The sequence below is a fragment of the Tasmannia lanceolata genome, unplaced genomic scaffold (assembly GCF_043159265.1).
Source record: "Tasmannia lanceolata isolate RefF3 unplaced genomic scaffold, GAP_Taslan_0.1 ptg000012l, whole genome shotgun sequence".
In the NCBI taxonomy this organism is placed as follows: Eukaryota; Viridiplantae; Streptophyta; class Magnoliopsida; order Canellales; family Winteraceae; genus Tasmannia; species Tasmannia lanceolata.
In genome coordinates, this window is record NW_027518689.1 from 18,061,529 (window position 1) to 18,078,238 (window position 16,710).

General features: G+C 41.3%; 1 protein-coding gene across 5 annotated transcripts in view; it reads right to left on the reverse strand.

Moving 5' to 3' along the window:
* Positions 1-1,070: 1,070 nt before the first annotated feature.
* The window catches only part of LOC143887671 (uncharacterized), a 37,319-nt gene continuing 21,679 nt past the window's right edge, over positions 1,071-16,710 (reverse strand). For 3 of the 5 annotated variants that reach the window (XM_077391797.1, XM_077391798.1, XM_077391795.1), the window contains 2 exons: positions 1,866-2,039; positions 1,071-1,381 (listed from right to left, as the gene is read on the reverse strand). In XM_077391797.1, coding sequence (XP_077247912.1) covers positions 1,994-2,039 — 46 coding nt within the window. In that variant the 3' untranslated portion in view covers positions 1,071-1,381; positions 1,866-1,993. Of the gene's footprint in view, positions 1,394-1,865; positions 2,040-16,710 lie in introns of all 5 variants that reach the window. The other 2 variants (XM_077391799.1, XM_077391796.1) reach the window with 1 other exon arrangement.

The window sequence follows — 16,710 nt, forward strand, 5'->3', positions numbered from 1 at the left end:
ATTAGGTTTCATGTTCAATTCCCTGATGGATTGTGGTACCAAATGTCCCTTTCAGTTCTATAAGAAGTATACTAAAATACCTCACATTTTTTTTTTTTAAGTAGGAGAACCTGACTGATATTTCTTCTTTTGTTACTGAAAATATCCTTTTGATTTCCATACTCCCCGCACGCTCATCCTTTCAAGTGTCTGCCCCTCCCGTCCGGGAGCCCCATTTGTAGGATATGAAAGCCATTGTCATCTTGGACATAGATATCATGGCCGAATAACGTAAATCTCGGTCAAGGTCACAAATATCGTTAAAGGGAAAATCACGGGATATATTAATTTTTTTATTTATTTTTAGATTTATATTAGTAAAAACTGTAAAATAAAATTATTTAAAAATATAAATAGAGATATAGGGAGATGATAAATTCGAACCCCTGATGATTCGCACCCCTTTAATGTGAATTGACATAAAAAAGCATCAGCCTGTTGACGCTTTTTGACGTCAATACACATCAAAGGGGTGAATTTATCATCACCCTATATATATTACAAAAAATATAAAACAAAAAATATCGTCTTTTTAGGGTATAATATATAAATGAAAATATCACTAACTTTTAAAATCTCGAGAGTATTTCAGGATTTTGTCTTTCTAACATAACATTGAGACAAAATCATGTTATTTGAAAATATCGGAGGTAATTGTGACAGAGATCTCGGTGTTTATCTTGTGGTTTGCTTTTATTTCTACTATTTCGTTTATTTATGCAAAATCAGATCGGTTTTTGTGGCGGATTTCCCAACACTTACACAGAAACAGGTTGTGCAAGTAACAAGTAATTGTAACATAACATATTTTCCCACTCTGGGAAAGTCTACAAGGGTAGTGGTAAGCATATCTCCTTCAAAACATTTTTACATTGTAAAAGTAAATCAAGAGTAAGACATGGATCAAGGATAGAGAGATGGTTTTTGAGTTCTACCGTAAAGAAAGATGTTAAGCAACAAACAAACAACATAATATCATATGTTTTGTTGCAGACAACAAACTTGACTGAATCAGGAAAAGACAAGTCAGGTAACACGAAATCTGATATGGGTTTTTATTGATCAACGGCCACGTCATATATATATGTCTATCCACAGTTACTGTACATTGGGGTCTTGGAAGCATGCTTGGCAAGAAACCAAGGCTGTGAAACAGTAACGCACAAAACTGCAAGCTCCTACTGTATCTAAAAATCTAAAATACTCTTTCCATAGAGAGAAAATCAGAAAATGGTGAGTTGAATGTGGCAGAAAGGCAACCCCGTTTGTGTTTCAGGAATGAGCTATATTCCATATAAGTAACTCAATTGCAAATGTAAGCTGAACATGAGGCACCAGATCCCTGCAATTCGGACTGTTACTCGGAAAAAAAAGAAGAAGAGGCAGCGTTGTAGTTACTGCTTTGGATTTTTCTGTTTCTATGAAATGAAACAAGAGCAAGTTGCTTCATTGGCAAGCCAACTAAGGGCAAGTTTGGCTGCCCGGAATTGTTTTTCATGATAATTTGGGCATCTCTGAGTGGAGATGAGGGTGACATCACTAAAAATCAGGAAACACAATCCCGGAAACTAGTGTCTCCGGTGATGAGAAGTTGCTAAAATTCGGGAAAAGGTCGGTCCGGTTTTGAGTATGGTTTCCAGATTCTTAGCAACTTCTCATCACCGAATACACTGGTTTCTGGGGTTGTGTTTCCTGATTTTTAGCAATTTCATCCTCATCACCACTGGGAGATACCCGATTTATCATGAAAAACAATTCCTGGCAGCCAAGCATGCCCTCGCACAAAGTAACCTGAAGTAAAACTAAATGGAATGCAAAGATCTCACCTAAGATTTCAAACCAATGTCATCAGATTGTGAGATAGCCTGTAACTTCAATGCTTGCATTCCAGGATAATCTACTATTGATACCGGGAGTCAACAAAATCATCGTACTCATTGAAGGAAGTGCAGGCTTAGGAAAAGCATGGTGAACTGTAAAATACGCCTTTTATCCATCGTCTACAGATGTCGATCAGAAAAGCAACAGGCAAACCACAGAATTAAACAAGAGAAATTCAGATCCCTTCAATTGTTATGAAGAAAATTAAATAACCCGAAACAGGTTTTGAGAATCAATTGGATTCAATTAAAAGTTTACGCATTTATACAAACTCTAACGCAGCATGACTATTCAGGAAAATAGGGCAAAAGTTTATAATCAGATATGCTATATAGGTTTTTGGTTTTTGGTAAAAGCGGAGACTAGAAGCCCAAAACATTGGAGAACCCAAATTCAAAACAACTTGAAACTAAGTTGTCTAAAGAACCAAGCCGGTGAGATTATAAATATTCTTTAACAAGTTACCAAATTCCATATATTTAAAAGAAAATAGTGAAAGACTAGTGCAACACAACAATAAATCCGAAATCCATAGGTCACAGCATTTTTTTTTTTGAAAATTGACAATTTTCATTAATATTAAGTTTAGCAATCGGGACTAGTAGTCCCATCCTGCAATTACAAAATATTAAGGCGGACTGGACCGACATGCCGGATCCAATCCAAAGAGATAAGTGGATCAAAGGCATTGGTTTGAATACATCCCTGAACTACACAAAAGACATCCCTATACTGCACAAAAGACAAAAATACCGTATTCTGTACATCTTCTAGCATCCACAAAATATGTACCATCTAGACAACATGAGTCCACCAATACTACTTAGCCACCATCTAAGGATCTTGGAACATCATCTTGCAAGACTGTGGTGTTACCCCCATTGAACTGAACTCTTTCAAGTTCCTGCATCCCCAAAAAAACCTAGCTATAAGAGTAACCGTCATACCTTCATTTTAAGGGGTTGACTCCAGCACCCCTGGTTAGTTCATTCTTGATTCCACCTTCATTCTCTCCCTACAACTATTTCCTCTATAAGGAATCGGTTTCTCTAAGGGTTCTTCTTTGACATCAGCTTATGGGTCATCCTCTTTGGCTATTTCGATTGCATCCGCTGCAGATCCCGCTTTCATCAACCAGAACATTTCTCTAGTCTTTCCTATGCTTTCCTGATATGACATCCCTAATACATCACCCATTGTCAGGAAATCATTAAAGCCTTGCAAGTCTGGGTTCCCAGATTCGTCCTCAGTGTTCAAGAGCAAAATTCCTTTTCCTTTATCTAGCCTATCTGGAGTCTCAGACTGCTGTAGTTGACCTTGTTCAACCCTTGGAATTCCTGACCCTAAGCCCTGAAAATCTTCATCTAGATTTGTTCGCTTTGATTCCAAATTTGCAATCGCTGATTGTTTTTCCTCCTCCCATAACCGTTTTCGCATTTGTCTTTCTTTTTCCAGCAACTTTTTGCAGATGGGCAGATTACGAAGGGGTGTATGAAGTTCCTCCTCACTAGTCATGGTGAGATGGGAAGAGGGAGCGCCCATGCTTTGAATTGCTTCCCGTTCTTCCAACCATTGCTTCTTTAGTGGAGAAATTACCACCTCAGTTGGTGTGGGATATTCTTTCCTTGCCAATTTTTCATTATATTTAAGAGTCTTTAGGAGCTCCAAGCCTTCGTCCACCAAAGTAGACCCCCCCCCCCCCCCCCCCAACATTACTGGGGCCTTCAAGACATGTTTTTTCAGACATAGCTGGACCAGAAGAGGGTTGTAGGATTCTCAATTCATGGAGGCTTTCTGAGTGAGGCTTTTTCTTCCTAAACCCCTTTTTAGGATAGGCACATTTGATTTTCCAACCCAAAGATGAAAGGCTGCCGCGTGTAGTCAAGACGGGACACTCGGTCCAGAACCTTTTGTAAGTCTATATTTGCGCCCACGTGTAGTTTTAATATCAGGGCTCAAATTCGATCTAAAAATCTATTATTTTAATTCAATGGCCTTCCGCTCCTCAACCGATTTAAAGCTGGAGAATTCCACAAATTCTTTTCTACCCGCCTTGCCCTTTGAGCCACGTGGCGCTTCCCTTTTTGACTTCATAGTACATGGCAAGGTCACGGGTCCCATCAGCTGGGCCTTCCTACTCACTAACGAGACAATGACAGGATCTGGAGAATCACGATGGTAGGTGGGGATTTCAAAATTTGAAAGTAGGGCCACCGGATCCAATTCACATCCGGTGGCCACGGCCACAGATTCTGGTAAGCGAATCTCTGCCGGAGAGCCTTTATCAGTGAGAGATTGTTCGATATTCCCAAAAAGAGGAAGGTTGTCTTTACTGCTAATCTCTCCCACAACCGACAAGGACAAATAATTAATACTGTCTTCATACACAACTTTGATTCCCACCGAGTAAATGGTGGAATCTACCCTTAGATTAATTGAACGAGGTATGGAATTCCATACAGGGGAAATAACCAGGGCAGAGGCAAAAGTTAGACAATGAGAGTGATTACCAAAAAGCTGAGTCTCAAGGACCTGACCCGGATGTGATCCCAGAATTTCCACCGTGGCAGAGGACCAAGCATGAGGAGGGATATTATAAAATCTTAAACAAACAGTTCTACTTCCCGAATTATATGCAGGGAACCAAGGTTTGAGAGAGGAGAGGAATTCCCCAAAAGCTTCCCCCCACGCCGGAGAACGGTCAAAGCTTGGGCTTCCGAAGAGAAGCAGAAGAGGATCTCCACAGGATTGATGGCAAAAGGTTTTTCCAGGTCAGTGATGGCCCAACCCAATCCTAGATATCCTCTAGGAGCCAGGATCGAGATTTCAAATTTCCAATAAGACATGTTTTGAGATGTCTTTTTCTTTCTTTCACCACCGACATCGGGATCTCCAGACAACCATTCTCTTCTCGGAGGGGGCTACTTGGGCCTGCTTCGGTCTCCAAACTAGATTTGAATTGTCTTTATTACGGTGAAGTAAGCATTTTCTGATGACGGTACGTGCACCAAAGTTCCTGTAATTGCATTTGGAACATAACCAATCGCTCTCATTCGAGTGACCTCTGCGAGATGATTTCATTGCTCGCCGACTAGGGAACTCCCTAACTCCAAAATCCAATCTCCTTCCCCTAGTATCCCAGTCCTCCAAGCTTCCCAAAGAACCCGCATGTGATCTCGGTGGATACCATTGGGCCCAATGGGGCCTCTCCAAATTAGTCTTGTGCCCAAAAGAGAATAAGAATCTTCTACAACAGGGGTTGGAGATCCCAAGCGATTCAAAAACTTCCATAACCGAATAGCCTCCATCCAGGCAGGACAGATAGGGCTTCGAAACTCGCTCAAGGTTAATTCCACAATCACATACTAATCCAGGAGGTTGATGTCACCCCAAGGGTCCCGCAGGGAAAGTCCTCCAACCCCTGAATACTTCCCTTATGGTCATCTCATTCTATACCTTGTATATTTTCACTAAAGGATGGGGCTGTACCATGCTCTAGCAGATTCCAAAATTTCATTCAAAGGCAGAAACAGTTCAGAACCATGTATCCTCAAGATTTCATGGTACCTACCTTTGCTACCCCCACAATCTCTAGTCGAGTAGGTAGCTCACAGCATTTTGGTAAGTAAAGAACACCTAATATGGGTACAACGGATTCTACAGAATAACCTTAGTTCATATACTCTGTATATTACTAGTACAACTGATCCAACAGAATAACCTTAATTTATATGCTCTGTATATCATTGTGGCATTACCTTTAGCATGGAAAAAAACACAGAACTATGTTAAGTCAAAATGCCATAACAATAATTATAGATTTCACTGAACAATAATTATAAGTTGCAAGAATGGCTACTGAATAATCACATAATCGTACAAAATGACTCCAAATTATATTTACACGTGCCAAACATTTTACTTCTTACCTTAAAAAAAAATTTACTTTCTTGATGAAACTTATATTCTAAAGTAAACTCCAAACATTTTTTTCAAGTGGCATACCAATATGCATTGTTTTGAAAATCTTACGATTTACAATTCAAATCAAATATGATGGGTTTTAATTTGAATCCCATGATTGAATCAAAATTTGTATGAATCTTGCGATTTTTTTATTGGTTCTTACGATTCGATGGTACATCGTACAATTCATACGATTCATGCTAATTGTTAAGTTTAATAAGGGTAGTATGGGAATATATATATATATATATATATATATATATATATATATAGAGAGAGAGAGAGAGAGAGAAAAGAGAAGGTACTCCTTAGAGTAGATAGCTTATCTACTCCCTACCTTAAAATAACAGTTGGGGCCACATTGTTTGGGTGATCCAAAGCATTCATTTGATGGGCCCTCACATAGATAGGGTGTGCCCAAAAAATCAGCTCGATAGGATAATCCTAACCCTATGAACTGTGGAGGCAAAAATGGACGTGTATAAACCTGCACAAATCTGTCCATTTTTTGCGTCCACAGTTCATAGGGTTCGGATGATTTTTGGGCACACCCTATCTATGTGAGGGCCCATCAAATGAATGCTTTGGATCACCCAAACAATGTGGCCCCAACTGTTATTTTAAGGTAGGGAGTAGATAAGCTATCTACTCTAAGGAGTACCTTCTCTTTTCTCATATATATACATATATATATATATATATATATATATATATATATATAACATGGTTAGAGAGAACGAACATTTCTCTCTAACTCGTGCCCATTCTCTCTCTCTCTCTCTCTCTCTCTCTCTCTCTCTCATACTTAATCTCTCTCTATCTCTCTCTATGTATCCTCATTTACCATCATGTAGAACTTCAACATGGTATCAGAGCGGATGGTGTGAGAGATCCACATCAACAACAAAGGTTCTTTATTCCCTTCTGTCTTATTTTTAAATTTTTTGGGTTTTCTATTTCAACCCTAACCGTTAGTGTTTTCAAACCAAACCTTGATCAAACCACATATCCCAAGCCTCTCTTGATTTTCGCCAGTCTACAAACCCTAGTTTTTCCCTCATCCCTACAACTTACACAACTTGACTCAAACCCTAACCCTAGTTTCTATATGTAATCTTTTTCTTTGGGATTTCTACAACCGAGGTGGGTGATTACACCCAAGGTTTTAAATGTCGGTTTCGGTGTTGGTTTTGGCCACAATGGAAACCAAAATATTTCGGTTTCGGCGGAAATTTCGGCCGAAATCATGCAAAATTTGACAAAAATTTCGGTTTCCTTAAAATTTCCACCAAAAAGTACAAAATTTCGGTGGAAATTTCAGCAATTTCGGTGGAAATCTTTTACATTTCGGTAGAAATTTTGTAAATAAGGGTGAAAAACGAAATTTCGGTTAAAATTTCGGCTGAAATTTCAGATTTCAGCGAAATTTTGGGGAAATCATGTAAATATCAGACAATGTAATTTCAGTTTTGGTCCAAACCGTAACCGAAATATTTCGGCCGAAATTTCGGATTTTGGCCAAAATTTAAAACTATGATTACACCCTATCATCACCTCCCTTCTTTACAAATCAGCACCTTAGGTACCTTTTCTCCATGATCTAGATTCTCTTCTTCATGTCTATCTTCTTAGTTTGTGATTCCGGACCATTGGGTTCTAGTGCGCTATTATTTGTTACGTTTTTTGCATTAGTTATTGGATGTTTCTTGTCAGGCTCTCTGTGCGGTGTGCGGTATTCGTGGTTCGTTCTATTTCGGACACGTGCTGGAGGTGTTGTGGTTGGTGGTTGACGATTACTGGAAGATATAGTTCTTTTCTTGCATGTGTTGTTGGTAGTTGTTGTTGGCGCAGTTGTGGTGATTGATTTGTTGATGGTTTGCTACATGTGTTCTGGCCTCCTTATGGTTGCTTGTGTTGGGGGTGTTGTGGTATTTGTTGGTAGTGATCGCCTTCATATGTAGTTGTAGTGTTGGAGGCTCTTTCTGCTTGTTAGTGGTGCTAGTGTTGCTATTGTAGTAGGTTGTTGATTGCATTCTTGGAGGCTCTTATTTCTGTCGTTGTTGGGGTATACTTGTTGGTTATTCTGTTTGTGGTGCTCTTGTTATGGATATTGTGGAGCCCTCCACTCGGCAACCGTCGGCTCTCAAGGTTGATGAGATCCATTCGTCGTCATATGATGCTCAGTCTAGTTATACTCATGTTGAGCCTCCTCTTCAGATGACTTCAATAAAATTGGATGGGACAAATTTCCCCCCGTGGAAGATGGTTATCTAATACTGAGGTCTATACAAGGGATCAAGCACAATAGCGAGTAGAAAATGGAAAACATGATTTTGGGAAAGAGGAGAAAAGCGACGTGGCGATTCTTCTCCAGGGTGGACGCTTTTGCTCCGGTGAGCTAGGGGGAGTATCTCCTTCTCCAGGGGACTGGTTTGTCCTCTAAGCTTGTCGATCCTGTTGACGATTCTCTCTTCCGGCGATAGCTCGCTAGGAGCGTTTCTGGGTCTTCTTCGTCAGTGTCTTCTTCTGTTTCTTTTTCTTCCTCTCCTTCACCTTCTTCTCCATCTTCCTCTTCATCTTCCCATCTCTTTTCCTTAATCTTCTCTGAGTTTTCATCCTCGTCTGCGTCGCTACTTTCATCCCTCTCGATTTCTTCTTCATCATTTTCTTCTTCTTCTTCTTCATCTCCGGTGTCTTCTTTGCCCTCTTCATCGTCTCTCTCTTCTTCTTCGTCTCCCTTGTTTGTCTCTTCTGAAGAGGTAGTCGCCTCTGCCCAGTACACCTCTGGTTCTCCAATCTCTTCTTCAGACTCAGTGGAGAAAGAGGCGCTGGAGTCGGAGGTTGTGGTGAAATCTAGTATGTGTATCCCTTTGCACATTTTCGATTCGCTGAAATCTTCTTGAGTTTTTAGCTACTGCTGGGGGTTTAGGGCCCAAGCCCTTCAAGTCTCCTCTCTTGGTGGAATTGCCGTCTGTCTGTTTGATAGGCGGGGGTTCTTTTGGAGATATGTCTGGTCCTGGAGCTTGGATCCCTCTTAGTTTTGCTAGTGGGTGTAATTTAATCCCTCTGGGGGGTGGGGGAGAAGTTGAGGATGATCTCCGTGTGGGTGGAAGCTCGCCGGTTGAAAACTAGGTGGTTGCTAAAGGGAAGAGACCCAAGAGGGTTGATAAAGTAGCGAACAGGCGAAGGGGTGTTGGTTTTGGGGATTGGAGGTGTTGTAAATGTGGTTTCAGAAATTTCAAAAAACGATTGCAGTGTTGGATGTGCAAAAATGTCTAGTCCAATAGGGATTTCAATTTCCCTCCTCAACAAAGAAGGGCAGAATCAGGTTCTGGCTCTCTGGGAGGAGTAAGACCAAACTTAAGCAAAAATTTGAGGGTTTCCCCAATGATCTCCGAAGGAGTGGCTTTTAACATTGAAGTGATTCCATTGCAATCAATCAATAATGCGGATTTAGGGATTTGGGGGTAGGATCAGGGTGGGGTGGTCAGGAAATCTTCAGGCAATGGAGTTATGGCTTTCGTGTTGAAGTTGTATCCCCTGGAGAAGTAGTTGTTTACAAGTTTTCAGAACTGGAGATCTTAATCACTACTCCGGTAGGAGCTAATAGATCAAAGCTTATGGAGGTATGGAAGAAGGCTGTCAATTCTCCTTTCACTGAGATCTCTTTGTGGGTTGATAAATTTCCGATAGAAGGGATTAATCAATGGTGGCTTATTGAAGGTAAAATTTCAGGAGGATTGGGGAAAGGATCGAAAAAGTGGTGGAGATGGATCTGTTGTGTCACGCGAGATCTGGGTACCTGAGGGCTAAAATGTTAATTGCTACAAAAGAGAAACTGGGGAAGGAATTATCTTTCCAAGTTTCTCTAAGGGGTTCTAGCAGATAGGTAAGGGTTTTCCAGGAGGAGGAAGAGAGGGATAATGTTTCTGAAAGTAGTAAAGAGTTAGCTTTTAGGGAGAAATTTGGGTATATGGAGGAGTCTGATTGCTCTCAATCTGAAGAAGATAACATTGAGAGAGGGGTTTCGATAGATGGAAACGTGGCAGTTGGAAGCTGGATCGTTGCAGAGGTGGGCGGAAGGATAGAGGAGGCGCAAGTTAGCAAAAGGTGTTAGCCATCACCTCAAGGGGCACAGGTTAGAAGTCCAACACCTAACGAGTTTTTTGAAATTCAAAATTCTTTTTCTCTAGTGGGATACAGATGGAGGAGTATTGTGGGGGGAAGCCCTGCTGAGGTGCCAGTTCTGGGACCCACATCTGCAATTGATAGTTATTTCGACTCATTTCAAGATTTTATGCCTAATTGTTTTAATATTGGGGGGCCCGTCTTTTTCAAAGAACAACTGGGCCTCGAATTTTGAAAGCCCAATGGGCGAGAATGGATCTTGGTGTATGGACCCTTTAACAGATGATTCAATTCTTGGACTGGGAGAAAGCCCATTGGACTTTTCTCCGGAAATTCAGGGTAATGGGTCCTTGCCCAACAAAAGGATTTTATCTTGGACCACCCTTGGTAGCGGCGTGAGATCTAGAGGCTCTATCTCTGTTTCTAATCTATCTAGATCTTCTGCTTTAAGTCGTGAAGTCGTTGTTGGGGTTTCTTCATCCAAAAGCTATCAAGTCTCGATTTTCAGGAGAATGGCCCTAGAGGAGGTTGTAACTTGTTTGAACTTTGAAATCGAGGAGGAGCTTGAGGTAGGGATTGATTATGAAGGTGGAGAAACAGGGGCCTCATCATGGAATCAGAATGTAGGGTTTCGAAGGCCAGAGGAGAGGCATCCTAGAGGGGGGAGTTTTTGTGAAAACTCCAAAGAAATGAAGAATCTCTTTTTAAGGGATGAAGGGGAGATAATGTTTAATTATTATGTGAAGATTAGACCTGAAGAAATTGATGGGGGGCTGTTCTTTATTAACCCTATATATAACTTGTTGTTCAGAATGAGGAAGAAATCCTATGGTTTGGGAAGTCTTTGTGCTAGGGCAGATGGAACGAAGGACTCAAGATTTATGGTAAAATCTGTAAGAAAAATTTATTGTTCATCGGAAGCTAAAGGCAATGGCTGTGATGGGGCTGTGTCTAAAGAAGTGGGGGTGATGTCAGAAGCTGTTAGTGGCCCTCAAAAATTATGGGAGGTGGAGCGGGGCTCTACTGAATTTCTTCCAGAGTTACGATGTGGGAAACCTTGGAAGGTCTGCAAGAAAGGGAGATGTCCAAGGAATTTGGAGTGGACTTTTTCATAAATCATACTTTGAGTGTGAGCAAAGAATTGGGGGTTGTGTTTGGTGGGGAAGAGAAGGTTTTTAAGGATCAAATAGAATCTGCTGAACAAAGGGATTTGGATGCACAGGCAATAGTGCATTGGACTGAGGAATCAAGTAAAAAGAAAGATCGGGAATTAAGAAGATTAAGGTCAGGGGTAAATTATGGTGAGGGTTGGAGTGAAGATGGTGCCATTTTGGGTCGTAGAGGAAGGAAATCAAGAGGGAGAAAGGGGAGGCTCACCTTAAAATTTTGTTCTTAATGAAGATAATCTCTTGAAACTCAAATGGGTTGGGGTTTCAGGGGAAGAAGCTCCAAATGAAGGAGATGATTAAAAGGGAGGAACCTGATTTGATATGTATTCAGGAAACTAAACTGGAATTTATTTCTAGAGAAATTATTAGGGGTTGTGGTGTGAGATCAGAGTGGGATTTTGATTTTATCCCCTCTGTGGGGGCTTCTGGAGGCATTGTGGTAGCTTGGAATGAATCCAGTTGGAAAAAGGTTGAAGTTTGGAGGGGGAGATTCTCAATATCAGTGGCTTTTAGCAAGGTTGGAGATGCATCCCATTGGTTATTTTAGGGGGTTTATGGTCCAGTTCTTCGGGCAGAGGAGGCTTTCTGGGGTGAATTGAATGGTGTTAGAAGTTTGTGTTCTCATCCTTGGTGCATTGGAGGAGACTTTAATGAAATAAAATCTATAGGGGAGAGACTGGGATGCATCAGATCAAATCAAAATATGAGGGCTTTTGTAAATTTCATTGCAGATAATGAGCTTATTGATTTGCCATTATCTGGATCGCTTTTTACGTGGTCTCGAGGTAAGAGTCGTAGCTGCTTAGATCGTTTTCTATTATTAGCTGAGTGGCTGGCTCTGGTTCCGGATGTTTTCTAGCAAGCTCTGATTCATTCGGTCTCGGATCACTGCCCAATACTGCTTGACCCAAGACTGGAATCTTGGGGCCCGCCCCTTTTAGATTTGAAATTGCATGACTTGATTACCCTCAAATGGTGGATAGGTTAGAAGGATGGTGGAAGGCTTGTTTGGTGGAGGGGCAAGCGGATGTTGTAATAGGAAAAAAGTTAAGATTTATCAAGAATAAACTCAAAGTATGGGTGAAAGATAAAAAAGAACAGATGTCTGCGAAAAAGCTTGAGTTGGAGTCCAGGTTGGCGGAGTTGAAAGCCTTGGAAGATAGTGGTTTGGGGAGGGAAGAGGAGTGGGAGGAGTTAGGCCGATTGAAGCAAGAACACCAAGCTATTCTTCTGCATGAGGAAATTACTTGACGCCAGAAGTCTAGAGTGAAGTGGTTGTCAGAGGGAGATAAAAATACAGCATTCTTTCATGCGATGGCTAGTGTCAGAAGAAGAAATAATAGAATTGAAGTGCTAAACAAGAATGGAAGCATGGTTTCTATTAAGGAAGGTATTTCTACATCAATAGTGATTTTTTTTCTCCTCTTTGTATGCTTCTGAGGACATAGTCCGTCCAATTCTGGAGGGAGTTGAATTCAAGAGTCTAACTTTAAAGGAAAGTTCTAAGTTGTATAGGCTTTTTAGTGAAGCAGAGGTTAAAACAGCTCTTTTCTTCATGGCTAGAGATAAGGCTCCCGGGCCAGACGGGTTGTGCATTGCTTTTTTCTAGTCCTGTTGGTCTTTTGTGAAGGGTGATATTATGAGTTTTTTCAAAGAATTTCAAGGAGGGGGCTAGTCTTGATAAAGGCACGGGAGCTACATTCATAACCTTAATTCCTAAGATGGAGGGTGCTTCGAAAGTTTCAGAGTTTCGGCCCATTAGCTTGGTAGGTTGTCTTTATAATATCCTAGCAAAAGTCTTGGCAGATCGTTTAAAAGCGGTTCTTCCCCAATATTATCTCCATCAGTCAAAGTGCTTTTGTAAGCAATAGGCAAATTCTGGAGTGTTTGTTAATTGCAAATGAAGTTATTGATTCTTATTCAAGGAATGGAGAACAAGTGGTGGTTTGTAAACTAGACATGGAGAAGGCCTACGATCGTGTTGAGTGGGATTGCTTGGACTATATTCTTGGGAAAATGGGCTTTAGCAACAAATGGAGAGACTGGATTAGAAAGTGCTTGTCATCGGCGTGGTTTTCTGTTTTAGTTAATGGATCTGCGAAAGGCTTCTTCAAATCTTCAAGGGGTCTAAGGCAAGGGGATCCTCTATCTCCTTTTCTTTTCGTGATTGTTGCAGAAACTCTGAGCAAGTTGATTCACAAGGGAAGTGAAAAGGGGTTGATCGAAGGTTTTTATATTGGGAAGGACGAAGTTGAAGTAACAATTTTACAATTCGCAGATGATACTCTTCTTTTTAGTTTCCCAGAAAAGATTAAATTATTGAACTTAAAGGCAATTCTTCGATGCTACGAGCTAATATCTGGGCAGCGATCAAACTTCCTAAAGTAAAGGTTATTTGCTTTAAATGTCCCTTTGGAGGATGTAAGGATATATGCTGAAATTCTGGGTTGCAAGATTGATGCTCTTCCTTCTTCTTATCTTGGACTTCCGCTGGGGGTGGGCAGACCGAGTAAAAATCTTTGGGAACCGGTAGTGGAAAGAATAGAAAGAAGATTGGAGACCTGGAAGAGAAACCTTGTTTCAAAAGGAGGGAGATTAACGTTGATAAGTCGGCGTTGTCTAATATTCCAGTTTATTCCTGTCATTATTCAAGTGCCCGGAAAGTGTGGCATTGAGGATTGAGCAGATTCAAAGGAGATTCCTATGGGGTGGAGCAAGCATCAAAAATGGAATTCCACTAGTTAAATGGGACAAGGTTTGTGTTCCAATAAAAAAATGAGGTCTGGGCATTAAAAGAATTAAGGGTTTCAATAATGCCCAATTGAGTAAATGGCTTTGGAGATTTGGGGAAGAGGAGCTTTCATTGTGGGTGAGGGTAATTGGAAGCAAATATGGGTTTCTTTCAGGGAATTGGAAATCTGATGACGCTTATGAGAAGAGGGGAGTTACATCTTGACGGGATATTCTTGGTTTAAGGCATGAATTCCGAAAGGGTTGTTGCTTCAAGGTGTATTCTGGCCATAGGATCAGATTCTGGCTCGATGCGTGGTGTTCCGAGGATCCCTCGAGCTTGTTATTTCCTGATTTATTTTTGGTGGCTGCAGATAAGGAGGTGCTAGTGTGTGATTGTTTTGAAAGAGTTGAGCATAAGGTAGTATGGTGCCCGAGATTCAGAAGAAACTTTTTTGAGAGAGAATTGTCCTCCCTGTCGAATTTGTTTGAGGTCATTGAAAAATGCTATATAAAAAGATCGGGAATGGATAAAAGAATATGGACTTGGTGCCCTTCTGGTATTTTTTCAGTCAAATCTTGTTATGCTCGACTGGTTATTGGCGAGGAGGACTGTTTATCGGCGAAGGTTTGGTCATTTCATTGCCCCCCAAGAGTAGGCTTCTGTGGATGGTCGGTGAGTTGTGGTCGAATTCAGACTATGGATTTCCTAAGAAAAAGAGGAATGTGGTTAGTCGACCACTATCCTTTATGCTTGCAGGATGGTGAATCCATTGATCATTTGTTTTTACATTGTAGGTTTGCCAGAGAAAATTGGGGTATGATTCTGTCGAGAATTGGTATCCATTGGGTCTTCCCAAGATCAATCGCCCAACTGCTTAATTGTTGGGATTTTGTCCCTAGGAAGAAGAAGGGGAAGGTTTTATGGAGGATTTGTCTTTTGGCCTCATGGTGGTCGATTTGGAAGTAAAGAAATGGAAGAGTATTTGAAGGGAAGGTTAAATCAGCTTATGGGGTTTATTTGAGAATAATTGCAATATCCATCCAGTGGGCGAGGAGCATCCCTATGTTTTGTTGCGTCTCAGCCTTCGATCTATGGGAGGGGTGGCAAATAGTTTGTAATGAGGCGGCAGTCAAATCTAAGGTAATTCAAAAGTGGATTCCCCCTCCGATTGGATACTTCAAGCTAAACTTTGATGGTGCTAGTTTTGGGAATCCAAGCCCGTTGGGAGTGGGTGGCCTCCTCAGGAACGATGATGGTCAGGTGATATGGGCTTTCTTTGGCCCTTATGGTATTACAAACTCTAATGAGGCGGAAGTAAAATCTGCTTTTTCGGGTATTTTACATTTGGACAAAGAAATTATGGATAAAGTGATAGTAGAAGGAGATTCCAATGTTGTGAGATGGATTTCGGGTTCCGCTCCCCCTCCATGGCGATTTCTCAGCATGGTTGAGGAAATCTCAGATTGGGTGATGGGATCATCTACCTCCTTTGTGCATTTTAGGAGGTCTGCTAATGGAGAAGCTAATTTTTTGGCAAAAGCAGGCATCACTAGATTGGGTTTGGAGTGGTTTGATTATATGCCGTCGTGATTGTCATAATTATTATTTTTAATTTCTTTTCTTTTCCTCTCCTTGTATTTCTCTTTGTGGACCATCTCGGCTCCTTTTTAATATATTGCCATTTCAAAAAAAAAAAAAAAACTAATCTACTTGGCCATAGGAAAACCTATTTTCATGAGCGCTCCCCTCCAACTAGTTCTAACATAACATATGACGACTGGTGTGAGGATGATGCTGTGATCCGCTCCTTTCTATGGGGTTGTATGGAACCCCATATCACTACTTCCATGATGTATCTTCAGTCCTCGAAAGAAATCTGGGGGCAGATAGCTACGATGTATTCAGGAGTGGATAAACCGACTCTTATCTGTGATCATTTTTCATATTGGTTTAGTCTTCAGCGAGGAGACAAGCCGGTACGATCCCACTACACTGATTATCTTGCACACTTATTGTTGTCGTATACTGTTGATCCTGAGGTTTTCAAGAAGCGTCAGGAAGAGATGCGAGTTGTTCGGTTTCTTGATTCTTTGGGGCCCGAATATCTCCAGCTCTGTTAGCAGCTTGTTAATTTCGGTTTGCTTCAACCCTGGCAGATGCATTCTCCCGTATACAGCGTATGTGAGTGGTTCAGCCTGGTGAACCTATAGTGAATGGGTCAGCTCATGTCTCATATGTTGGGGCTGATCGTGGTCGTCGTGGTGGTTGTTTTGGGAGCGGCCGCGATGGTGGCTGGCGTGGTGGTGGTCGAGAGTCTGGGGGAGGCAAAGATGGTGGAGGCTATGGACGTGGGTCCCGTTATTGCACTCATTGTCGTATGGATGGCCATATTATTGATTATTGCTAAGATTTACATCCTGAGCTTCGTCCCTATAGACCTGTGAATGCTTCTGTTGCTGCTTATGCTGGTATTTCTTCATCTGCTGCTCCATCTGAGCCTTCTGACGCCCTTGTTACCCCTCGTGAGGAATATGAGGAGCTTCTACGTATTTGGGACAAGGGAAAGAGGCCCGCTGCCACATTTGAGCATAAAGCTTCTAGATGGGTATGTTGAACGTCTCAAAGCCTGCGTTGTTGCTAAGGTGTACACTCAAACGTTTGGTGTCGACTATCAGGAGACTTTTTCCCCTGTTGCTAAAATTTCATCGGTTTGTGTATTGATCTCTCTGGCAGTTAATCGCGGTTGGACTCTGTATCAACTTGATGTCAAGAATGCCTTTCTTCACGGCGATC